We start from the raw sequence: 26282 nt of genomic DNA, 5'->3' as shown, positions 1-26282 counted from the left end.
TGACCCTCTAGTTTTTGCAGACTAACCTAGTTTTGTTTTGAATCCTCACATCCTTCGTAGTTCACCACCAAAAATCACCAGCCTTTGAAGGTGTGCCAGTGTTGTCTGGGACTGGGGAGCTGTGTAGCAGCTCTTGGCTGCATGCCAAGATAGGACCTTGGGCTGGTTAAGGTCAAAAGGAATTATCCCAGAACTTGAGATGTTAGACACGAAGTCATTTCTAGTAGAAGATGCTTGCACTCCTGTTACGTAAAGAGAAATGTTTCTGAGTGTTTGTGGGGTCAAAGAACCCTGCAGCCAAGCTTTTACAGAGGAAAAGTAGAATCTTCTGCAGGCTCTGTTTGCCTTCAGATTTGCTCGAAGTTCCATCCAGAAAGTCGCAACTCAGCGAGTGGGTGGGGTGTGGAGGCTTCCCAAAGTAGACCTCCCCACCCACTTGTTCATTAGGAGAAATCACCACTTAGCTGTTTTTGTCTCTGCCGCCTACTGTCCCTTGTCCCACGCTCTTACATTCTGTCCTGTGCACTGGAAACAGACTCCCACCCTCTCAAGTGCCAAGCATCACACTTTCCCTTAGCATCACCTCCTGGAACCAATTGTTTTAGGAAAGCTCCTGTGGGCACTTAAGGTATTTGCTTGCTCTGGGTTTGGTTTTTTTTTTTTTTTTTTTTTTTTTTTTTTTAATTTGGGGCTGTGTCTGGTGTGTCTTGGGTCTCTCCTGACCCAGTGTCAATTGGCTGCTCTTCTAGAACACTATCGCTACAACTTGTCACTTGTGCCAGGGTGGTGGTGATAGGGAAGTGTTGGCAAATGAGAGTGGAGGCAGGGTCTGTTCTTTTGAAGAGCTTCAGGTAGCCTGTGGATGAGGTGGGACTTACTCCTGTTGTAAGTAAGTAAGGACTAGAAAGCTAGGGAGTTTTCATGCTATAAAATTAGGTAGTTTGGGTCAGAGATAGATTCCTGGGGGAGGGGCTCTTGCAGCCGAACTGACAATAATGCTTCAGAGAAGTGCTTTTAGGTTTAGCTAGTGCAAACAATGATGAATAAGATGACGATGATGATGATGGTGATGATGATGATGATGATGGTAATGATAAATTTGTAAGCAGCATCACTGCCTGCCTTTTTTTATTCAACAGACCTTATTGAAAACCTTGCCCCCATCCTTTATCAGCAGGACAGCGGGCATACTTTGTGCAGCTTCAGTTTTTTTCTTCTGTAAATAGGGGGCTATAAAAACCTACCTTACAGGGGTTTGCTGGCCGGAAGCAATCTCTCTTTACAAAGGCATTAACCCTAGTCAGTCTCCAAAAAGTAGTAAAAGACTTGACCTGACATTTTGTGAGATACAGCTGGTGAAGACTTCAGTTGACAAGGGCTAATGTGAAAGTCTGTGTTCATCTGATTCATTAACAAGGTTAAATAAAACATGTGTACTCAGAAGACCAGGGCAGAAAGGCGATGTCTAGAGATTTTCGTATGAATGCCGTATCATTTGAAAAAAATTCTCAAAAAAAAATTGCATTTGGAGCCAGTCAATCCATAAACATATTGATTTTGTTGGTCTTGCTTGTGTAATTTTTAGCTAAAAAAGAGGAATGTGTCTCTCAGCAACTGGTCAGGGACTGCAAATAAAAATAATTGCAGTCACTAATATGTATTGAGAGGTCACTAGATGACAGATATCCATCTCAGAACTTATGTGTAGTGTATTAATTTATCTTTTAACAACTTAATCAGGAAGGCACAATGATCATTATTCCCTCTTTGAAGGAAACTGAGGTTTTCAGGGCTTATAACACCATAGATATTTCATAGCAGCCATAGAAGGTGAGGCAGAGTCAAGATTTCTCACCCAAGTGGTGAGATTCCAAAAGATGTGTTCCCGGCTCTACAGTGTACTGCATGCCCTCATATGAGCCAGAAAGAGTTCCCGAACCTTCTGTCACTGCTGTCATATTTCCGGTGGCCTTGAATAAGCAGGGCTGTCACTGCTGTGTCATTGAGGAAAGTGAATAGACTCTGGTGATCCAACAAATTCAATTCCTCTAACCTTTATTAAGCTTCTCCTGTGGGGAAGACACGCTGCTCCGTGGTTCAGGGAACTCAGAAATGAGAAAGGTGTTTAGTTGGTTTTGCTGCAGTGAGCCTGGAGAGGGTGAAGAGGGTAGTTATTCCAACCTAGTGAGTGTAACTCTTCACTGTTTTCAAGCATCTGCACAACAGTTAACACGTACTGTTGATTCTGGGGGTGCCGGTACCTGTTCTGAGAAGCACCTTACATGCATCATCTCAGTGGTCCCCAAATGCTGATCCATCGATCCCTCTGATTCCGTAATGAAGTTTTCTGCAAGCTGCAGCTCAATGAGAAAATTAAGGGCAATTTGTCGAAAATTTTAATAGATCTAAATTTAATCCATTTGAAGGCTTGTCCTTTACTTGGAGATAATGTCGTTCTTACTTTTTGGTACAAGATGCCCCATTCCTTTACAAAATGATGATGATAGCAGATGGTGTGTAAGAGTTTGTATGTGTGTGAGAACTTGTGTGTGTGTGTGTGTGTGTGAATATACGAAGTTGGTAAAAAAAAATTTAACTCATTAATTTCATGCAACCTCTCCATTGTCTTTAAACTTTCATTGTAATAAAAATTATTATGTGAATTAGGGAGAAAAAAAATCTGAGAATCATTGCAGTTCTGTGAGGAGGCTATGATTAGTCCCATTTTACAGATAAAAGAACTGAGGCTCAGCATGGCTGATTTACATGCTCTTTTCCACTGAACCTGCAAGTAGCGAACCTTGGATATAAACCCAGGTTTTGTGTTTCTGGGAGCTACAATACTGCCTCCTCCATGGGCATAATGGTGTTTTGGGAGCAACGAGCTCCCTAGCCCTCCCGTAGCCAGGGGGTGCACACCGAATAGCCATATTCAGAGTCCTGGGACTCTTTGGGCCTTTCTTTGGGAAGCAGGCTGAAATCTAGGGGAGATGCATGGTGTTACCTGGGAGCTGGTTTGAGGCAGATCAGCCACTCTCCCTGCAGGAGTGCGGGACTCTCTTCCCCCTGCACCTGTGTTCCTTGCTGCTGCTCACTCTCCCAGATTTAACCAGGGCATATCGGTGTGTGTAGAGGCAGATGAAGAAGTTCTGCTGACCGGCACTCAGCAGACCAGCGCAAGGGGGAAGGCTGGCCCATTGCTGCGGGCTTGCCCTCTGTGGAATCATACCTAGTGGCCAGTGGGAGGGGTGAGAGTAAAGTCCTAAAGGTCTCCCTGAGCTCTAAGCTAGGCTTGCTACAAAGACAAAGCACCCCACCTATGAAGGGGGGGACTTGAGAATCCATTCCGTCCCTCCTTTTCTACGGAAGCATTCTCAGGTTTCCTGCCTGCGGGTCTGCATCTCAGCAGCCCTGCCACCTGGCGCTTCCGTTTTCATTTCTGCACAGGTAAGCTGAACACCTTGTCCCTAAGAAGTTAGGCTGCAAATATAAATGGCGCTCTAAGTTGCTGAATTCCTGTGCGGCTACCAACGTAGGCTTGCTCCTCATTTTTGTGGTGAATATTAAGTTTCTAGAGTATTCCAACTCGGTAGTGGGTTTCAGCAGGTTTTCATGGACTGGCCGGGGAAATTTACCACCGTTTATAAAAACATTCCTTAGGAACATGTCATTCGAGTTCTTCACAGTAACCACAAAGATAATAAAAGTAGGAGTAGTAGTTGTGGCAGTAGAATTTTTTATTTTCTTATGAAAGTCATGCACAAATCCGTTCTTATGAAAATTCAAATAACGTACATCCATAGAGAGTAAAAATTGAAGGTCCCCCCGCTCCCTTTTCTGCTTCATTGCTCTAGAAGTAAGCAAATTTACCATTTGATTTGTATCTTTCCAGAGCCTTTTCCATACATTTTATATATGTGTATATATTTGTATTTATATTAATACATCCACATTTGCCTGTGTGTATGTCTCTACGCACACATGCACACACACACACACACAGATTGTGGGGGTTCTTTGTTTGGTTGGTTGGGTTTGGCTCTCACATATGAAATTGATATGTGCCCTGAAATTCCTTAAAGGTCTTTCTTAGAGATCTTTCCAAGGAAAGACAGAGATGTACCACATTCTTTCTAATAGCTGCACTGGATGTATGTGTCGTACTATGTTGCACTGTTCTTCTGTTGCTTCTGCTCATTTGCCTTTACAAGCCATGCTGGAAAAAAATATCCTGGTACATGTATCTCTGTGCCCATCTCAGGTATTTCTGCAGGACAGATATCTACAACTCAAATAATTAAGTCGAAAGATAAGCATATTTAAAATGTTGAGCGTGAGTGTCAAATTGTCATGTCCAGAGCCGTCCCAGTATAAACTCTGACCATTTGTGTGTGAGCCTACCCATTTCTCCACAGCTACATCAATTCTAGGTAGCATTGGCAAGTGTTTCATTTATTTAATTTGTTGATTTTATGTATTAATTGGGGTTAAGCTTGTGCGTAGAGGATCGTGTTAACTGTTCTAAACAACCAATATGATTCTGAAAAGAGCCCTTGTGAGGAGCTAGTTGTGAACTGAGCATCCTTGTACTCACCAGCACTACACACACAGGCTACAAAGCTAGTGGAGTTTGAGGGTCCTTGACTCAGAAATGGACTCAAATCTCCAGCCTTAATCCTTCCATGACATGCAAGGCAACTGTCTCCAAATGGTCGGAATCGGTTCTGCCTGAGACATGGCCCCTTATCTGAAAGAGGAACGCCGTGCTTGTCTGAGCCCTGCTGAATCCTCAGCCCTGTAACTCCTTGCCATGGAGTGTGGATGCCTTTGCCAAAAGAACGGTCTGAGAAATAGGGCTGCTCCAGGGTAGCTTGGAGAGACCATCGGGGGCTGAGATCTCATTCTAGAGGCCGAAAACTCAACTTAATATAGCAAGAGCTAAAAAAATAAATCAATAAAACTTAGAATCTGTGGGTTTCTTGAGCAGAAGGAGATAGCAAGAAGTAATTTGCTCTGAACTGCTATTGTATTCATTCATTCATCCGTCCATCTACCTATCTACCCCTCAGTCCATCCACCCACCCATCCACTAATGCAGAATTTTCTGAGTGTGTCAGACACTGTATCAAACTCCACCCTTCAAGTGGTTCTGCAGGTGAGAATCTTTCCCATTTTTAGTTATTGGCGCCGCCAGACTTCCCACCACCACTCTCAGTAGACTGACCCACAGGAACTCCAGAATGAGTGCACTAGGCAAGTCTGGGGCTTGGCAATCGGATTAGGAGGGTCAAGGATGCAAGGAGGCTTTTCTGCATTTGCAGAGCAAAGCATACTTTTTATACCGTGTTTACTGCAACCTGCCCAACACCCCTTACTTTGGTGTCCCCGATTCCCTGACCCTGTTTTTTCATTTTTTTGCACAGCACTCATCACCTTCTAGGTTCCGTACAATTTACTTATTTGATCTTTGTTTGATGACACTCTCGCCAGAATGTAAACTGTATAATGTCAGGGATCTTCACCTTCTCCTACTGATAGAGCCTTCGTGACGAGACCAGCACCTGAGGTAACCAACACTCACAAAATATCGTTTAAGTGTTTGAACAAGAGGATTGTGATCAAGTGCTTGTGATCGAGATAATAAACAACAAAGTTTCCTACAGAGACTTTCATTCTCACTTTCCTGAAGGCTGAGAATATGTCGTTGCCCTATCAAAATTTGGAAGTGACAGTAAAATACTTCTAAGCCACTTTTTGGCATTGTCAGGGAGCTAACTCCACTGTGGAAAATTACATTCAAGATCAAGAAGTCCTTCCTTCTGTCTAACTGGAGTTTTCCTTGCTCTGAGGCACAGCAACCCCCATAGAAGATCTTCTTTTAGCTAAATGTCTGCCTTTTTGACACCCTTAGGAAATTCTAATAAGGAATTATGAAAGAGAGAAGAGGAAAAAAAGAACATTTTAAAACTATTTTGAATAGCTGGCAAATTTGAGGGAAGGAAAAAGTTGCAAACACTGTGGTGTGGGTCAGATTGAAACTGGAACAGTCGCCTTCCGCTCAAGAAAGTTTCATTTGAAGATGGCATCGTTCGTTGCTAGTTTTCCGGCACCCTCTCTGCTTCCTCCAGGGCTAACATTCAATGAAGGGTCCTTGTAGCCGAAAGGCAGGAGGGTGGCCCTTGAATGTGCCTGCAGTATTCACTCCCAAGTGGTACTGAGTGCCCAGGGATTCTTTGCAGTGAGAGAGAAGAGTATTTTCTTTTCCCACTTCCAAGTGGAAGATCTGCTTGGGAGCTAGTAGCCTTGATGTGGCTCTTTCTTAGTCTCTGTTGATATGGAATTCAAATCCAGCATCCCCAGATACTGCTTGAAAGGCTAGCAGCTAGGGCACTACCATCTGACTTGCGGTCATCCGATGCTGTGTTCCTGGTTAATGGAGTGCTGATGCTAGCCACTGCAAAATCTTCCCTGCCCCCATCCTTTACACCGGGTTGATGGGCTGTGTATCTGTCTGTGTGAGTAATTGCATTTGCATCAATCAGTTTGCATGCAGTTGTGCCGGAATGTTTGGACTTGGTTGTCCAGAGAAGGGGGCCTGGCTCTGAATAATTCTGAGATGCGTTTAGAAGGTTCGGAGTCTACCATTTCACTTTGCAGACTCCCAATTCCCTGGACTGTGGAGACTTAAGTTTAAGAGAAAGTGTGAGCCATTATTGTAAAATGGGTCTGTAGGAATCCAGTCACCACTGAGCGTTTTCAACTTTGGGGAGAACACAGACCGGAAAACCAGTGTTGGCTCAGTACAGCCGAGAGCAGTTATTGGTTCCTTACGTAATGTATTTGTTTTTCATTAAACCATTCAGATAAGGTCTTATTAAAGTGCCATGTATTATTTATCGTGTTTCTTATGAAAATGAGCTGAAGGGAAAATTCTGTCCTCTTCTCGGGGCACTCACAGGCTTTTCCAATGCCAGCAAGGAAAAAAAAAATAAAGGCAAGCACAGTGAACCCCTGTCAGTACAGCAGATTGCCTGAGGCAAAAGGAAAGGATGGGAAGAAGAGAGGAAGGATTGGAAAAGCACTCTTTGACCCTTCATTTCTTTTCAGTTTTGTGGGATGGTTTTCCCTTTGAATTTGTGAATTGCAAAATTTTTTTAAAACGAAAAACAGGCAGAAAGTTAGAAAAGAAGAAAGAAAAAAAAGAGAGAGAGAGAGAGAAACAGTTTATTTGTAAATCAGACCTGGTCTGATGAATGTGAGACAACACAGAGCCAGGATTTTTCAAAGTAACCACTGCCACCCTCTCCCTGCCAAAAAAAAAGCATTGTAAAACACCAGCTTGTCCTCCCCTAATTCTCCACACCAACTTCTGCTTGGGGGTTAGCATCCTGCTGTGTCCCCTCCAAACTGGTGGGATGTGCAACTCCCAGAGCATTGGAGAGACTAGTCTTGCAAGGTGAGGAGTAGAAAGAAGCAGCCTGGTTGGAGCCTGGTGTTTGGCAGAGTGAAGACTTTGTAGTTATTGATGGCGTCTCAAAACAAAACAACAACAAAAAAATGGAGCTGTGGAATAATTAATTTCCTTCTCTTTCAGAAAGCATTTTGATTAGCCTGCAAAGTGAGCTGTGCCTTGTGAGCTGATGGCTCAGTTCAGGAGCTGTCATTTGGCTGCGTGTCCCCAGGAGCCTCACAGAAGGGTCAATGGGAATGCCCCTGATGGCCCGTCCCTCGCCCTGTCCAAAATGCTCCTCCCTGAGGGCACCCCATCACTCTGTGTGCCCTGCCCTTCAGGGTGGGGGCAAACCCCCAACTCCTGGCAAGGCTTCTTGCCGGGAACCCAACAATCAAAAAAGATGCTGTTCAGACAGCCTCTGGCTCTGAGAAAGAAAAAGAAAATCCAATCATTGGGTCAAAATCTATATCACAAAATACGGCCAGTATTCCTGATCATGCTTTTACTACTGCCAAGAATGTGCTGCTTTTTTGTTTTGTTTTGTTTTGTTTTCCTGTGGGGACCAAGGACTCGTTAGAGTCTTAATATTTTCTTTTGATTTGCAGATCACATCGTATTTTATTGCATAAAGACTAACGAAATCTACTAATGAATAATTATTACTTCATAAAATAAAGGGGAAGGGGGAGACCCCTTTGCAAGAGTGGAATGCTAATGTGGCCAAGGAGGGCTGGCCAGGCAGGAAAAAAATAAAATAAATAAACCGCTGTAATTTGCCTGATGCAGCCCACGGAGTAATCTCTTATCAGAGCCGGACGTCCCCACCCTGTGCGTTTTTAATTTGGGAAGAGCGGGCATTCTAGGCTGGGAGAAACCCCTTGAATTCGCCCAGGGCTGGCGTGTTAGTCCAACAGGCTGGATTGGCACGCCAGCCCCGGCCAGGGCGGTTTCTCCCACGCAGCGGGTCGGGGCTGGTCGGCGAGCTGCCTTGCTGCCTGCCCAGCCACCGCAAGGCGCAGAGCGAAGGCTGCGCCCCGAACGCCGGGGGAGCGGGCGCGGGGGGGAGTGCGCCGCCCGCCTCAGCCGCCCTACGAGGGGTGTGCGGGCCCCGGAACCCTCCCTGCCGCGGGCCCCGGCGGCCCCAGCTCCCCCTGCCCCCAGCCCCTCGCGTCATCCCCGCACTCTAAGAGAGGGAATCCCATTTCTGTGTTTTATTTGCCAACGAGTCCGGCAAACACACCGCCACCCAAATCTGAGACGCTGGGTCCCGGCTGGGCAATCGCATTAATTGTCCAGCTCGCCTGGATGCTGGCGATGTGGGGCGCTCGCTCTCTCCCTTCCTCGCCCGCCCCGCGGAGATTTTTAGCAGACACGATTTGAATTTTGGTGAGTCGTTTAAAAAAAAAAAAAAAAAAAAAAAGCAAAGGGGAGGGGAAAAAAAAAAAAAACCTGCCCCTGGACCCATTTGACAAATGAGGAGACGGCAGCATCAGCACGAACGGAGTGAACCTCAGTGTGAGTCTAAATCTCTCTCCCTCTCTCTCTCTCTCCCCCCCTCCTTTCTCCCCCTCCCTCCCTCCCTCTCTCTCTCTCCCCCCCTTTCTCCCCCTCCCTCCCTCCCTCTCTCGCCCTTAGCTTTATCCACCCCACCCCCACTCCTCAGCATCCACAGGAGGGCATCCGCCCCCCTCTACCTTTCATAGAAGTTCCTTTGCTTATTTTGTTATCTTCCCGGGGGCGGCGGGCGGGGGACACCCTCCACTTTGAGGGGCATCAGAAAGCAGGCCCAACAAACCAAGGGAAAAAAACCCGGCGCAGCCACGAAGGGAACAAAATAGTTTCCCGGCCCTCTCAAGTGTCTTAGTTGGAGGCAGAGGAACGCCGGGATCTAGCTCACCCAAAGGGAAGGAAAGCGAGGGAGGAGGGACCAACGCGCGCGGGGTGCGGCGAGGGGGGAGGGAGAGAGAGAAAGAGAGAGAGAAGGGAGGCAGCCGCCGGGTTTGGACTTAGATAATCAGCAAAATTTAAAAAATACATATATATATTATAGCAACCAGGCAAAGAGCGGCGTGGTTGCATGCGCGCGTCCCCACTCGTGCTCGGCGGGCGCCAGAGAGACACGATGCAGCATCCTCTGACGGGGGCCACCTGCGTGGCGCTCCCCAACGTGGGCATGTGTCCCCAGCTCTCGTGTGCCTTGACTTTTATGTACTTACAGCAGGTAAGGCGCGCGTCTTCCCTCGGTGGCTGCTTCCTGGGGCTCGGCGGACTCGGTACCCGCGTCGTCGCTGGGATGCGCTTTGGTACCTTGGATGGGTTTGGGGAGGGGGCGCCTGCGTCTGGACGCGAGGGAGGGGTGGATCGGAGCCCCGAGTTCTCTGTGGAACCCGGACACCCCGCGCCCAGCTGCTTTTGCACCTCTCTGGATAGTTTGAACGCCAGGTTCCGAGCCTGGGTACCGGGAGTTCAAAATTGCAAACTGTATTCTCCTTACTCGCATCTTTCCTGTGTCAGTGCGTCCAGGGGCGATCTGAGTCTAAGACCTCTTTGATGCTAAGAGTTTGAATCTTTGCAGAGGCATCTGGGTGCCTGGAGTTTTAATTCAGCTATGTTAATTGGGAGTGCAAAAGCTTATGTGTATGTGTGTATGTGCTGAGTATTTTTTTGTTTTCTTAAGTTTGTCTGGTTATGCTATATTCAGTACGCTTGGGGTCCAAGGCTTTGGGTTTTTCTGGAGCGTGTCAACCCCAGAATCTGCCTGTAAACTCACTGGCAATGCTGTGATGAAGGCGAGTGGTTTAGGATGCTGTCTTTGTTGGAATGTATAAATGCTTTTTTTTTCTCTCTCTCTCTCCTCCACTCCCCCTTAAAGGTCTTGTTGAGGGATTGTGTTTTATTTTCTATTCTGTGTATATTTCAGAATCTTTCATTGTGTTTCTCTCTGTCTTTCTCTGGCTGTTTCCCTCGGACCTTCTGTCTCTTTTTCCTTCTTTACTGGTAGGGCTGCTGCCTAAGTTGGTTCCTGGGCTTGGGGAACAGCCCAGCTCTGCCTCTCTGGGCAGGGGTTATGGAGGTGAGCAGGCAGAGTGAGAAGGAAGGATTTTGACATGCAAATGGGAATCCATCTCCCTTCCCAGGACCACCGTTCTGCTCTATGTAGAGTTAACGCGATTGTAGTCTTTTTATCTGTCTGTCTATCGACTCCTTCAAGATTACCCTGCGTTAACTATGTGTAGTTGTGGTTGACTAAACTTCCTTCACAAGTGTTCTGAGGGGCCTCCTCCAAAGATCCTCAGTTTCAGTCTGGGTTATAGGAATCTATGTGTTCATAAAAGGTCAAGATTCTGTTTTGAACATTTGGGTAATTTGTTATCAAGTTGGTTGCCTCCAAAAAATGTTTCTTAGGCTTATTTTCTGCTTCAAGTCTTTTTGAGAACAGGCTTTTTTTTTTTTTCTTTCTCGTGGTTTTAATATCTTAGGAACAAACTGGTTTATCCTTTCAAATATTGTCTTATTCCATTTGTCATTAGGTAAATTGTGCCAGGAAACATTTCCCAAGAGCCACTGGTAACATATGATATGATTCATCTACTTCTGCCATTTCTGTGCCTGTGCTGTGAGTGCCTCTGTGTGTGTGTGTGTGTGTGTGTGTGTGTTTTATACCAGTTACCCACCAGAAAAGTGTCCTAATGAGCTTTTCTGCAGACACTAAGCCTCAGTTGAATTTAATCAAATTATTAATATGAGGTGATCTTTTGCCTCCAGTATTCACTTCTTTTCTGTTATTTATTAATCAATCTGAGCAGCGTTTCCTGACAAGTAAAATGCTGTAGATATTCAGCGTTCTCACAGTATCTTTGTGCATTATTCTTTTTAAAGTAAATTGATGTTCCTTCCTTCTAGGTTGTTCAGTTGGTTTGCTTTGGGGGAGGGGGGGTGCACAACTCAGGAAAGAAGACAGTGACTTTGACTGAGAGGTTATTCTTGCAACAAAAAGGACAAGTATGTGGGATGAACGTAGGGGTTTTCAACATCTGCAGGGCAGTCTCTCCCAAGAGGGAAAAAAACGCTTAATCTGGGAAGGGGAGGCTCAAAGGGAATGCTGGCAGCCATAACAAATATTTAGAAGTGACTAAATCAGTATAGTGGTTCCATACGACAATAGGCGGAGGTGGGTTTTGAAATGTGTTTTGGAATGTACCTCCTGCCCCTACCACCCCCGAAAAAGCTTGCAATGCTTTCAGTGAAAGTGTTGATAAGGTGAAGCTGAGATACCACGTCAGACCGTGGGGTGTGTGTGTGCATGTGTGCATTTTTTTCTGAGTTTCACTAAATGCCTGAAGTATAGTGCAAGCAGACATTTCTTTTTGCCTGTCTGGTTGAGAATCAGGTTTTCCAGCCATACTGCCCACCTTGCTCAGGGCTCACTGGCAGGGTGGGAGAGCCATACCTGCAGGTCATCTCTCCGAGCCATTGCCGACATGATAGTTTGTGGAGACGTCTCAGGCAGTCCAGACAATTGGCCGATTAAAGGTGTGAAATGGATCACTTCAGTCTCCACAAACCACTTGCCGATACAATCTGCACATCTTCCGTCCACGCAAGGCCACTGTGTTTTCCGTCTGCTGTTAATCTATAGGTTTTCCTGTATCTTTGTTTAATTTTGATGACCAGAGGGCTAACCTGTACTCTCGGGGTACATTGCTCAAATGGCCGGGTCAGGCAAGATCTATGATCAATGGCACCTTCATTGGAAACCTCTTATTTTATTATTATTTAGCAATTAGCATATTTCAGGAGTCTTTGTCATTCAGGTCACCAATTACATAAGAAAATAATTAAAGCACAACTGTCTTGTTTTGGAGGCTTTATCATTCTGTTTTATAAAGACACAAACTCTGATTAGGGGCCATCGAGTCGTCTCTGAAATATATTTTCCTGGAATGAAGTTTCATACAGTGCTCGTTTCTCATCCAATAGCAAAGGAAAATTACCTCATCATTTGCTTTCTTTGCCTCAGTCTTGACATCCAACCTCTCTTCCTAAGCCCTCCCAATTTTGTCCCTAAAACCACTCATAAAAGTAAAAGTCAGCTGGGGTACCTCAAGCATCGAGTCTACCCTGAAGGACCAAGTGCAAATGACACAACCCTTTTACCACAAAGAACTTCTTTATTCAAGCCAAACAAGAGGTGACTTCGGTGTTTAAATTATTTGACTAATTCCATCTCATTGATTTACATTTCCCAGTAACTCTACTTTAAATAAGTATTTTCTTACAGTTAAAATGTCTGTTTTTTTTTCTCCCCTCTTTTAACACTGGAGATGTTACTACAGTTTGGAACTGTAAGATGGGATAATGTCAAATAGTCCTTCTGGCACCTAGGTCTGGAATCCAGTGATGTCATCGCAGGCATGTATAGCCACATCTGTAACACCTGTATACCTCCAGGACATAGCATGTATCTTGTGATGGTGGACCATTTTTCAGTGGAAGGGACAGGTGAGCACTGTAGCAGCTGGCTTCAATCTTGCTGTTTAGGGGAAGTTCCTCCTTCAGCCTCTGTTCTTGATACACTGCAGTGGATCTGTTTGGCATCTTCTTTGGTGGTGAATCGTCTTCCCCCAGGTGAAATTCAGACTCACACCTCCCCAGTACAGAATGTGCCCAGAATTCCAAAGCAGGTATTCAATGAAACAGTCTTCCTTGAGGGAAAATTCTGAATACAGATTCCAAATTGGGGGGGGGGGCGGTTTACTGTGAGCTGGGTCGAAAGAGAATGCATTTTCTTTTTCATAGACAAATAGAAAACCAACACACACACGTTCGTAACAAACAAATCTACGGATGCTTGATTTCCATCCTAAGTCACAGCGAGCATACCAAGGGTCATGGCGTGGTCAGGTGTGGTGAGGCTACGAACAGAGCAGACGAGGTCTGTTTTCTGACGCACATTGCGTGCCAGATTTCCCCCAGAGCTGTTTCACGCTGAGTTCTAACTCCCTGAAAGGGGATAAGTAGCATATTAACTTCGTTTTCCCTTCTCCTAAACCACCATCAGTGTCTCCCAGTCCTGTTCTAAGAAAGCTTCTCATCTGTCCAATCCTACTCACTCAGAACCTTTTTATCAGCCTAAATTTTAAAACAAGTCAAATGCTTAAAATCCACGTTAAAAGTGGGGAAGGGGGGAAGGGGGCCTCCAAAGTGGGCCATGCCCCCGTCAATACCCCAGGATTGGTCATTTTTCCCACTTAATGATGATCCATGTGGTTTGTTTTAAATAGTGAAGTGGTTTGTGCAAAGGGTAATTCCTGGTAAATGAAGCCATTGCTCACTGTGGACGTCTTCAGATCGAAAGCAGTTGAACTGAAACCTGCATATCAACCCTTTCTGTCTTTAATTAGAAAGTGGATCTGGGAACGTAAGTGTCGCCGGGAAGGTGGGCTCTCACACGGAGGCTGTAGGAGGGGGAATCACCTCCATGTACCCGCCGCGGTTATAAATTTGGGGAACGTTAGGGAGGCCATAACAATTATGGCTGCGTTGAAGAGTTCAATTCTCATTCTAGTTACTTACCTTGTGCTGCTCAATCTGATGATTTATAGGGGACCAAATGGCATTTTATCACCTTCGTTCTTCTCGGCTTAATCCCGTGTTGATTTATTAGATCGTGCTGTGGATTGGGGGAAGTCGATGGTATCGATAAGGCAGAAAAGAAATTAGGATAGATTATCCTCACGTCTGAATTGTTTAAGGAATTTAAGTGGTCGGGATGAACACACTCCCAGGGCTGGGTGACTCTCTGCTAGGGCCTAGGTCCCTCTGTCTAGAGAGATCCTATGTCATAAACTGGTTAATTAACCGATCTTCCTGGCTTCTCTGATTTTTCCAATTAAGGGGGAAAGACGTGAATCGCTGGGCTCTCATCAGCCAGCTAAGTCTCCTGTCTCAGGTGGGCTGGGGTTCCCCCTCTGTTTCTTCCATTTTAGAAATCTATGGGGGAGTGGGTATTGACTGCAGCGGGACTTGGACTGCCTCTGCCTTAAGAATATTTCATCCAACATTCACTCCTGAAAATCGTAAGCATCCGTTAGTCCCTGGCCCCGAGTCCCGCGCCATTCGACAGCTCTGCCTGCCATTTCGTGGCGGTTTCTGTGTCAGAACGTACACCCGGCCGCTTCTGCCTCTGCCCGAGTGAGTGGAGAAAGCCCATGTTATTAGAGCTCACGCCATCTGTTTCCCTTACAGCTGGCCCTTGAGTAATTGTCCAGTGGCTGATGGACTGAGGGTACACAATCTTTTTTTAGGGTTTTCTGATTCATTTAACCAGGCTCTCTGCCCCAAGAGAAAACATAATGCTTGTTTATTCATATTGGCCGGATAAAAACAGTGTAGTTTGTCAGGCAAATAATAGTCTTCTGGAAGAGAAATTGCAGCCTTGTAAAGAAAATCAGTTTGGTCCGCCCGTGCCTAAGGGGCTGCGGGATGCGCGGGAGATGACTCCCTGTGAATGAAGCAGAGCTGACAAAGTGTGGGCGTAATTGCCCCATCTGCAGAGACCTTTTTAATGGACGAGGAGAGGTGTCCCAGTGTGCTGTTTAATTCAATTAAGAAAGGCAAAGAAAGTTCTATCCATCAATAAAGTTTCCTATTTCTGGGCGCTGCCCGAGAGAACTTTGCAGGGCTGAGTGTTCGTCTGTGGCTGTGTGCCTGATGTGGCTTGCCTCGCCTGGCCCCCGTTCAGAGGGGCTGTGTCATATAAGGTCAGCTCTCAGGCACAATAGCTCAGGAGGGCCCTGGCCCTTCAACCATGCTGAGTGCAGACGAGCCCGGGAAGTGAGCAGAGACCCTACCGGCCGCCCCTGCAGGGAGGAGCTGTCAGAGACGGGGGCTTTCTAAAGGACTCTCCCACTTCCACCTCTGAGCCTGTCGTAGGCTCAGGAAAGGGCTTGTGTGGTTGGAACTTTCTGCCTCCTGAAAAGGCCTGGAGAAAGGGGGTTTCACTGCTGCTCCTGGTCTCGGCATATCGTGGCCCTAATTGATTGGGCTTGGCTGAAAGAAAGAGCAAAAGACGACTACTTTCTATTATTGCCTGCGATCCCACTTCTGATCGCTGTCTTGTTCATTTACGTTTCTTATATTTGTTAAGCTCCGGACTGTTTAGAGAGCATTTTTGCTATGCTTGTTCTGACCTGTTAGACTGTAGGCAACGTGAAGGTAGAGAAGCCTTCATTCTCTTTTTACTCTACTCACAATGTTTAGAAGAAAGTCTAGTACATAGTAGTTGTTTAATTAAAAGAAAAATGAGGAATGAATGAATGAGTGCATTTGGACTTTCCAGAACCTTATAAGCAAGCGTCAGTGACTGTCACTGCTTTTTACAGATGTATACAATTACACATCCATTTATTCACTCATTCTTCCACTTGGCCACAGAAAACATCGTTTCCAGGCATTGAGGATATCATAATCAATCAGTTACGAAGGGTCTCTGCCACCATGGAGTTGACATTCTAGTAAAAGAATAGATGATGCGGAAGTAAGTAAATCGAGAGGCATGTTCAGGTTAGGGAGGGTGCTGGGCAGGAAATGCACAGGGTGATGCCCCTGGTTGCTGGGCTTTATCTTATGGGTGGATCAGTGTGCGTCTCCTAAAGAAGATGATGATTTTCCTGACCCTCAGGATGAGGGAGCGTTGGGCATGTGAAGAGCTGAAAAAGGTGTTTCAGAAATAGGGAAGGACAGGCGCATCTGCCTTATCTGCAGAAGAGGGTGTAAGAGACACAGGGAGACAGTAAGTGGTGGATCTGGGTCACCTGCCAGTGTTACAGCCTCTGTGGATAGCACGTGGCTTTCTGTTATCCGCTGGGGCCATACTGAAATGAGGAGGAAGGACAGAAATGAGTGCCCAGTGAACAAAGGAGATAAAACCCCTCCCGAGTTTTGGAGAAACCCATGGGACATGTGGAAACAGGTTTGGGGCTTGGAGGTGGAGAGATGGTTTTGACGGAAGCTGTAAGAAAGACATTAATTATAACGTACCAAGAGTCCTGTTGGAATTTCTCACAACCTCATCGAGGTGCTTCCACAGGGAGTGGGCTTATGATGCCGAAAACCAATCAATGTGGTCCATCCAGTGTTTTTCAAACTTCAGTCCTTCAAGCATCGCCTTCCTAATTGTTGCCAATTCACTCATCAGCACTGTTGACATTTAGTCAATTTTTTTTTTTTAGACTTGACTTCTATCTTGAACTTAAAAGTAGATTGCCCCAACCAAAAATAAATACATAATTCAACGAATCAAAAAAAATCCCATCAAATTACAGCTGTAATAATTTTTTTCCACTATACATTGAAATATTTGTACATTGAAATGTATATTCACTCACACGTTCACTGTTCACTCCGTTTATTGAACTCCTCTTAGGTACCAGCTGATCTTCTAGATTGTTTCAGGAAGCAAAGCCAAGCCCCCCTGTCCTCCCAGAAGGTCCATTCAGCTGTTCATCTGTGTGCCGTCTCGTGAACAGTCAGTGCAGTACCACACTTTGGCTAACGCTGGTGTGGTCCATTGGATTTCCTAGGACTCTTCTTCCCTGCCTGGCCTGGGATCGCCCGTTTCTCCCCAACCTGATTTGCAAAGAGCCAGACTCTGGTTATCTTGGTGTCATCTCTTCTCCCCTTTGCCAGGGCAGAGTCAGAGGACTCAGTAGAGGAAAATCGCCATATATTTAATGTCCACCGTGTGTGGAGGGGCTTTGAGTTGATGGGGCCAGGGAGGGGGTGCTGTGGTCTCTGACACTCAGCCAGGCGCTAGGCAAGGAGCAGCCTCCCCCTGTTTTCATCCTGGTCTTTATGTTGTGGTTAAACACACACAGAAGCAAGATTAGGAATTGAAGCCAGAGTGAAAAAAGCATTCAGAAGGTTAGTGTATGTTCCAGGGGATGTAATGACTTTTTTTTTTTTCTTTTTCTTTTTTTTTTTTTTTTTTTTACCTTTGCAGCTATGGAACAAAGTACAGGCAGCTGTAGGATTTAAGAGCTTCAGATTTCCCAGGACTGATGAGTAAATGCACAAAAGGGTTAGTCTTAATGAGCCTTTTCTTTTTTGGCATTTGATGTTTGCCCAGGATTCACCTCGAGGACTGGATTCCCTTTATCAAGAACAACAGCGTGTATCCCCATGCTTCCCTTAGGTGGTTCTGCTTTCTGTGGCTCTACCTAAGTCCAGACATGGGGTGAGCCCTGCTCTCATGCGGGGGTGAAATCTAAGGGGTGTCCCCCGCAGACAAGTCTTCCAAGAGTGAGCAAACTTGGCACCAAAAAAAACAGAAGGAAAGGTGAGGTCAACATTTTGCAGGATCCAAGTGTCCATCTCAACAGTCTTCCAAGATTCAGAAATTGATGAGAAACCTACCTGACTTTAGAACCAGTTGGTGTCAGCTCTTTGCAAAGCAGAGTTTTAAAAACTGGTGTCTCTCGATTTGTATGTAGGACAGAAGCGGTGAGCTAAAGGCTTCATCTCAACTCTTGTTACTCAATTTGCTGACCCAACGGGATTGACCCAACTGGATTTGGGGGTTTCATTGCTTCTTCTGAAAAAACAGGACTAAGAACAACTATTTCATACTCTTCTTTGGAAGATCAAGTCTGATACTTAGCATGGTGCCTGGGACCCAGGGAGTGGCCAAGAGAGGTTTATCAAAGAAATGAAAGAGGGAATCAAAGTGTGAATGAATGCACATGTTAAGGAAAAGCAGCATCCTTTGATTGAAGCTGTTTATTGAACATACATTTTTATTTTCCATTTTTCCCCAAATCAATGTGATATATGCCCCCACGCCATGCCAAGGACACAGATACAAGGCTTCTCATCAATTTCTGATGAGGGAAAGGGGAGGAGGGGGTCTCTCAGGTCCCGTGGTCCCTCTTACCTGTCTCTTCCTCCTCCCCCTGGCAACCATCAGTCCCACTGGTGATGTAGGCTTGTAATGTGGCCGCACAGCTCAATTAATGCTCCGTGACAGGAGAAGGGAAAATAAAAATTGTCTTGCTCTTGTCAGTAGCAAAGTTATTTACTTTCAAAAGCTGACAGAATCACACTGCAGGGGCTTCATTTATTTCTATTCAGAATTGTCGTTATTCTGTGGTGCGAGGGACTTGGGCACCCGTTGAAGTTCAGTCCCATAAGCTTTAATAGGGTGGGTGCCTGCTAAAGGGGAGACTGTCATCTGGGAGAGTCCGGGGGAGTCTTTCCGGGCCTTGGTGGTGTCTGGGCACTCGGCTGATGCCTGGGAGAACGCCCCAGTTTCGGGAAGGGCTGTCCAGCGGACACGTGCATTTTTAGACCCTGGATTTGTCCTGTGAGAAGGGACCATGTGTGTCCTGCTGCTGCCTGACCACCTTGTCCTCTTTATTCTGAAGCAAAAGAATGAAGCGTGGACTCCGAGCCGAGCGTCACATCACTCTCATCGGGGCCACTCCTGGAGTTTCTGGATCTACAAAACACCTCTTGCAAATGGCTTACCTTTGGGTCTATCCATCGTCTTTACTTAAACTCCCTGACAGGTTCTCTCATCCAAATAATCTGTAGAAAGCTATGCAATTTTTTTTTTTTCTGGCTTTCTTCCTTTCTCTTTCTCCCCTCCCTTCCCCTAAGTGTTTGCAATGAACAGTTAAAACAGGAGGGTTTGGGTGGAGGAATTCTTTTATTCAGGGTGCAATGGCAGAACCATCCACTGGGGGTCTCCATTTAGAACATGTGACAGGATTCTTGAGAACTCTCCTTTTTTTTCTTTCTCGCTCTCTTTCTTTTTTTTGAATCTCCTTTTGGAGTTTCCATTCAAAAAGTGAGACTCCTCTTTAAGCAGGAGGAGTGCTGCTTATAAGATCGTTTAGGAACCCAGCCAGCTTCAATGATGATGATGCTAATAATAATAAAATAATTAAAACAATGAAATAATCAATACCTTTTATGGAGTGCTGGGTAGACAAGCCCAGGACTCAGCCCTTCTACATGGATTACCTCATTTAATCCCTCACAAGAGGCCTCCAGGGGCTTCGATGGGAATAATTTTGTTTCTTTAGACGCAGATCAGAGGCCTGGGTGGGAGAGCCCGTATGCAAAACCAGACTGCCTCCCTCCAGAGCCAGCCTTCTCAGCGCTGTTCTGTTCTGCCCCGACAGCCTCCCCCTGGCCTTGCTGGTCCTGCGTGATTCACCCCGGCCTCTGCTCGGTCACCTCTCTGCACTTAACCGAGCCCTCATTCCTCTTCCCTTTTAAAGGCAAAAACTTGTCAAAAAGGGAAAGAGTCCGGAGATCTCTCAACTTCGAAGCTCCTGGCGATTTTATTTTTAAGTCGTTATGGTTATTGTCGAATAAATGACAACGCACAGCGAGGCTGTCAGACTCCGGAAGGGCGAGAGGAGAGAGAGAGGGGGGCTGGTGGGAGAGGCTCCGAGAAGGATGGAGTGCATCTCTCCACCGCCAGTTCCAGTCCCCCAAGTCCCCGTTGTGCTGAGCAGCTCTCCACACAACACAGGAAATGCAGTCAGTGCCCGGCCCCATATTAATGATTTATGCTCCCCGCACCGCACCGCTGCTTTTGTTCACTTGTGGGGCCTGGTCATGTTCATAAAGGAATTTCTGGGACTGGGGTCTGGGCTGGCCACGCTGCTCTGCTCAGTGCAGTGCTGGCTGCTTCATAAATCAGAAGGATTTAGAGCTGTACAACCTTCCTGAGCTTCTGAGAGAGAATGTGTGTGTGTGTGTGTGTGTGTGTGTGTGTGTGTGTGTGTGTGTGTTTGTGGGTTGTGGGTTTCATCAGATTCACCTAGGGACATTTCCTTTGCCTTTCCATAAAGAATGAGTGAAGGAGGGGCTGCCATCTGTCTGAGGTGTTTCAGGGGCGATTGGTTTGTTTCGCTGTGGCGTCACGGCCCTATTTGTTTCCCATTTGGTGTCTGTGCTTTATGGTGTTGTCTGTGAAAATGGGCTGACACCATTTTATTAGCATAAAGAGATGCAGATCACATTAGAAAACCCCCTCTTCCTTCCACATCATCAAAAACAGCAGACAAGGGAGATGGCGGGGCTCCTGGAGGCGGAATCACCATTCAGTACAAGTCAATAGGAAATCCATGTGTTCTTTAAACAATGGGATTTGTGAGGCTTTAAATTTATTTTTTAGTTATTCACAGGAAAAAAAAAAGAATTTTGCTCAGTTTTGAACGTGAATGAGGATTTTATTTTCTGAATGGACGCTTCTGGATCTAGGAAACTTTCTCCTGCCTAGTGAGCTAAGGATGCTGATTTTAATTGCCCTCTTTTTATTTTTTCCTGATTGAAAGGGAAAACATGGTACAATCGTGTGGTTTATTTGGAACCCTCAATTCCTCTTTCAAGATACCTGCAGAGAAAAACTCCTGTTTGGGGAGGGGCTGGATTACACTTGCGTTCTCTGAGTTGTATCGTTCAGTTCATTTTGTGTGTGGTTTTATTTCTTCGCCTGTAGAACTGACAGCTAACGGAGATCTGAGTAGGAGTTTAAGGGGAAAACAGATTATTTAGAAAATTAGGATGATACTTTAAATGTACTATCCAACAGGCTTCTTTTCATATAAGATGAAAGTTTGATTTTAGGGAAATGTGCCTGACTTACAAAAAAAAAAAAAAAAAAGAGAGAGAGATGTAAGGCTTTTAGCAAATAAACATGTCAATTTAGTAGAATTCCTAAATAATGCATGAAGGAATGAATGCAAAGACAAGTGAATAAAGCCCCAATCAACCCCCACCCAAATGAGGGCTTTAATTTCTTGTATAAATGTGAAAGTTTTGGCTAACTTCTTCATATTAATGTTTATGCTTGTGAGACTATTAAAAATGTGGGGTTTTTTTTTTTTTTTTGAAGCTGTCCAGGATCTTAGTCAGCAGTAAAGAAATTGAAAAAAACAAATTCAATTGAAGAGACTACCTTTTACTGTCTCGTCTTCTTGAAAAGTGGAGGACAGAATGTACACGTTTACATAAGTAAATAAAGAACGTCCCAAACGCTTCTCATCAGGGGAAATATGATACAGCGTTTTGGACTAAGAAAGCAGGTGTCCAGCAAATGCAGTGTACACTTGTATTGTACTGATTTTTTTGTGTGTGTTTGCATTTGTCCTCTGTTACATGAATTCGTGAGTGTCTCATTGTCTTTAATTACGTCTACGAGGCACAAGACAGCAGTCAACATCTGCTCCACTGTTTACTTGGTTTACATATAGCTTTGATGGGTTATTAAACAATCTATTTTTCAAGCCGAAAACAGAGAAACCAGCCGAACCCATATTATGGTGTTTTGTCGAGACCCATTATGCAATTAGCACTTGGGATTTGTGCAAAGCTGGTGATTCACCCAAATGAACATCCTTTTATTCTGATAGCTCTTCTTGGCTTTGTGGGAAATATCAATTTCCCCCCAAAATAAAATCGCATTTCCTCCTTAATCATGTAGCATGCCAGGAAGATGATGTGTTAATATGAAGGATGGGTCCTTCACTTTTTAGATTAGAAAAAGAGCAACTCTCCAAAATAATGTCTTAAATTCAAGCCAGCAATTACTACATTACATAAGACAGCTATCGGCTGCCACGTAAGACAGACTTTTGAAAGTTTACCCGATACTGTTGGGGAAGAGAAAGGCTGTTTTTAACCATGTGTAGAATATTCCTCATACTTCATGATCTATTTATGAGAGACTTACCCAGTCATCTCCAGCAAAGCGGGTGACACCCGTGCTGATTAGATCAGACCTCATTCTCTCACTTAAGTAATTGGTTAATAATTAATTCACGCGCTCATTCGCTCAACCAATATTTACGTAGCCTCTGCTCTGCCGCAGAAATTGGGTTAGTCACTAAAGACACGTAGGCAAGGAAACCAACTTCATTTCTGCCTTACGGAGCTTACAAGTTTGCGGAGAAGTGATCACCACATCAGTCTGGATTGCGAGGTGTGATAAATGGTCTAAAAGAAGAGTCCACAGGGAACAGTAAGTGTTGGCTTCAGAGGTGAAGGGAGCGAGTGCTCTCTGAGGAGTGGCACTGATGCTCAGATGAAGTAGGAGGTGGACAAGGAGGTGGGGATGGGGAGACCATGGACGCCAAGGCAGAGAGTGAGAGGAAAGGCTGCCCCACGCCTGGGTGATCTCAGAGGAGGGCTGAGAAAAAGCCCGAGACTCTGGAGGACAGTGAGAGGGGGCGAAAGAGGCAGAGAAGGGCCAGCAACCACAGGGGTTTGAAAGCACTGATATAGGGGTTGGATTTTGATTCAAGAAAAACCAAAAGGGGAAAAAAAAAATAACATCAAGGGTCTTTAAGCAGGGAGCAATTCTGATTGAATTTACCCTTTAGAAAGACTAGTTTGGCTGTTCTGTGGAGAATAGATTTGAGGGGGGACAAGATTGAAAGCAGGTTCTCAGGCCATTGCAATAATTCAGATGCAAGGTGACTATCACTGAGATTAGGATTTGACACAAGAGAGGGACAGGAGTAAAAGTTCTGAGAAACAAGCCTGATAATCTTTGTGACACTTCTCCATCCCCTACAGCTGGTGTTCAGCCGAAGGAGAACACGTGTAATATTCTGGAGGGGGCATCTGAGCTCCTGGGCGAAGACAGTAGTATCTCAGGAGGAACCAACCCGGGATATACGGGGCTTCACCAATGAGAATTACAGGCCAGTTTCAGCCTATCTCCAGCCAAAGCTCCCTGGGTTCTACTGGGCCAGAGCTCCAAATCTCACCGGCTAGTCTCACACATTGTTTGGTAGCAGAGTTACCACAAAAAATAACACCCGGGTCAGCAGGGTAGCCTCTCACATCTCAGCAGCAGACTCCTAAATATGGCGGGTGAGGAGTGGAGCGCTAGTTTGATGAAATGTCCAGTGGGCAATGCCTCCACCCCCATCTCCCGTTGACGGAGCCCAGGAGTTAAGTGCATTCCCATCAGTGTCAGGCAAAACTGGCTACGAATCCGAAAACTTTATGAATCTTATAGACCTCTGACCAGCAAAGTGGGCATTTCTCTTAACCTCTCTGAAGCTTAGTTTCTACGTTTTTGAAACAGAGGTGATAGCAAGAACATAAGGCTGTCATGAGTATGGCATGGGATTATTTGTATAACAGCCAGCACAGCCCCTGGCCAATAAAAGCACAGAAAATGTTTTCACTCTGGGTAGTGGTGGTGGAGGTGCTGGTGATGGTGATGGTGATGGAGAGAGTGATGGTGATGGCAGGGGTGATCGTGTCGGTACTGATGGTGGTGGTGGTGGAGGCAGTGATGCTGCTGTGGATGCTGGTCATGATGGTGGTCATGGTGATGATGGAGGTAGCGATGGTGACGGTGATGGTGGTATAGTGGCGGTGCTGGTGACAGTGGTGACGATAGAGATGGTGGTGGAGTTGTGCTGGTGGGATGATGATGGTTGGTGATGGCACTCATGCTGATTAGAATGCAGTGTAGTGGAGTAGTTTCAGAGTACCTGGATTTAAGTTGGGTCCAGATCTGACATCTTATGTGCCCACCAGCAAATTACTGAACCTTTCTTTGCTTCAGTTTTCTCATCTGTAGAATGGGGGTGGTGATACTCATTGTTCGTCACGAGGATGACAAAAGGAATTCATACTTGTTTTTTAAAAAAAGCATAGCATTTGTTCTAGTAAACAAACTCTTCAATGAATATAGAGTGTTTGTCACTTAACAAACTGGCCCTCAGTACAGACTTTAAAAAAAGATAATGAACGGCTTCATTATTCTTGGTTTTGCTTTATAGTGAGCAGGAAGGCCGTCTTCCCCTTTCCTCCACTGCCAGACCCACCCCCATCCCTCCATGTGCTCTGAGTATAACAGGTGTGTGGTGAGCCGGGATTCTGGCAGAGGGCAACATGAAAAAGACTCCCAGTAATTATAAAAATAACAACGCGGGCTGCTTAGCGAGGTAGGCAGATGAACACACCACTAGCCAGAATGATAAATAGCGCCTGCAAATGTTAGGTCCCAGTGGGAGTGTGGGAACATATGGGGAAAAACCATACTAAAAGTTGGGCATTGTTGGTAAGTTTCAAGCAGTTAAGGGAGGCCACTCTAGTGCCAAGGTTTCTTTTTTTTTTTTTTTCTTTTTCATCCTAATTTTAAACCCTTCAGTTCCCTTTTGTCCCTTGGTTCTATTTTGGTCCTAAAGGAGTATTTGTCTCTGAGGCTGGCCATGGAGTTGGAAGTCTCCAAGGAAGTGAGAGCTGGGTGGTAGTCCTCACGCAAGTAGCCACCCCAGAATCTGTGAATTTCCAAGCTGGGCTCAAGTCAATATCACTGGGGGAGACACAGACGAACACAGTAAATATTTTTATAGAATGCCGACCTGTTGAGTTCAGATCTGTGATAGGTGGGTGTGCATAAAAATGAACACTTACAAACCACCCAGCCCAATAAGTTTGTATATGCATTCGTAAGGGGCAAATGGCTCCCTCTGCCAAACGGTATTGGAAAAGAAGATGTGGATGGTGGTAGGTTGATTTCAGGTCAGTGTTTCTGCATCTGGGTCTGAATATGGTTCGGAGATTGTGCAATCTGCGCTGGCATGACTCTGCAGAAGTGGGAGCTCTCTGGAAGGATATTTCGGAATTCTTGTTCATCATCTATGCAGTTTTTAACTCGGGCTCAGAAGAGGTTTCAGCAAGGACTCAGGCAAGGTTTATGATGTGGGTCCTGAATGTCAGTGCCAGCTCCATGGCAGATTTCCTGGATTCCTTACTTAGCAAATGCACCAGCATCCTTGGTGATGGGATGCATGCAGCGGGAAAGAAGTAGAATTTGGAATCAAACAGGCATGGCTTTGGCTGTGGCCTTCCCACTCAACTAGCCATGAGTGATGTGAGCTGTCTGAGTTCCATTGCCTTATCCAGAGAATGGGGCTATTATGAGCGTCAACATCAGAGACTTGTCCAAAGATTAAATGAGTTAAAGTTTTTAAAGTGCTTAGGATGGTACTTGGCACTTAGAAAGTTCTGTACAAGTGTTTGCTTACACAAATAAGCAAAAGATGTCTTCTGTGACTCCCTTTTATGCACTGTGTGTGTGTGTATCTTCTGTTCTTACCATGACTCTTTGAATTAGCCCAGAATCTATTTGTTGCAAGGGAAAGAAACCCCACTCAAACTAGCTTAAGCAGATGTGGGGCTTTATTGATTCATGGAACTGGGATGTTTGGGGTCAACCAGTGATGAGTGAGTAGTCACTTAGATGCCTAGCATTGGTGTAAATGGAGATAGTCATGCTATCATATAACCGCCATGAATCACGCTTACACACTCAAGTGGACTCAGGCCCCAGGAATATTTCAAGTGCATTGCTACATTATTTAGATTACTCCCCAAAAGAACACTATAAAGAGAGTAATATTACGTTCAAACTTGTAAGTGAATTAATTGAGATTCAGCAAGGTTCAGTAACTTGCTCAGGGTAACAGAGCCAGGAATTTTCAGAGCCAGAATCTGAAACTAGCTTAGTATGGGCCCAGTATCTGAGTTCTTAGCCAATATGATACATTGCTATTATAATAAAAATGTTTGTTTTTTATTAGTCAAATTGGAGACCAGCAGAAATATATTTTCCAAAAATGTGTCTTTCCTGAAGAAGCAGCATAGCAGGGGAGTGCCTGACTCTGGAGCCAGATTTACCACGCACAAGCTCTGTGATCTTGGGCAAGTTACTTAACCTCTCTGAGCTTCAGTTTCCCTACCAGTCATACAGGGATAATAACAGAACTTACATTATAGGATTGTTATGAAG

General features: G+C 45.3%; 1 protein-coding gene across 14 annotated transcripts in view; it reads left to right on the top strand.

The window, feature by feature from the left end:
• The window catches only part of RBFOX1 (RNA binding fox-1 homolog 1), a 1985071-nt gene that overhangs the window by 1611701 nt on the left and 347088 nt on the right, over positions 1-26282 (top strand). For 2 of the 14 annotated variants that reach the window (XM_064478208.1, XM_064478213.1), the window contains exon 1: positions 9179-9674. The exons of 11 other annotated variants lie outside the window; for them this stretch is intronic. In XM_064478208.1, the coding sequence (XP_064334278.1) occupies positions 9531-9674 (144 nt within the window). In that variant the 5' untranslated portion in view covers positions 9179-9530. Of the gene's footprint in view, positions 1-9178; positions 9675-26282 lie in introns of those variants that run through there. One more of the 14 variants, XM_064478211.1, reaches the window with a different exon arrangement.

This window comes from Camelus dromedarius, chromosome 24 (genome assembly GCF_036321535.1).
Source record: "Camelus dromedarius isolate mCamDro1 chromosome 24, mCamDro1.pat, whole genome shotgun sequence".
Lineage (NCBI taxonomy): Eukaryota > Metazoa > Chordata > Mammalia > Artiodactyla > Camelidae > Camelus > Camelus dromedarius.
Note: the sequence above shows the minus strand (reverse complement) of the source record. Positions and strands in the feature narration are given on the sequence as shown.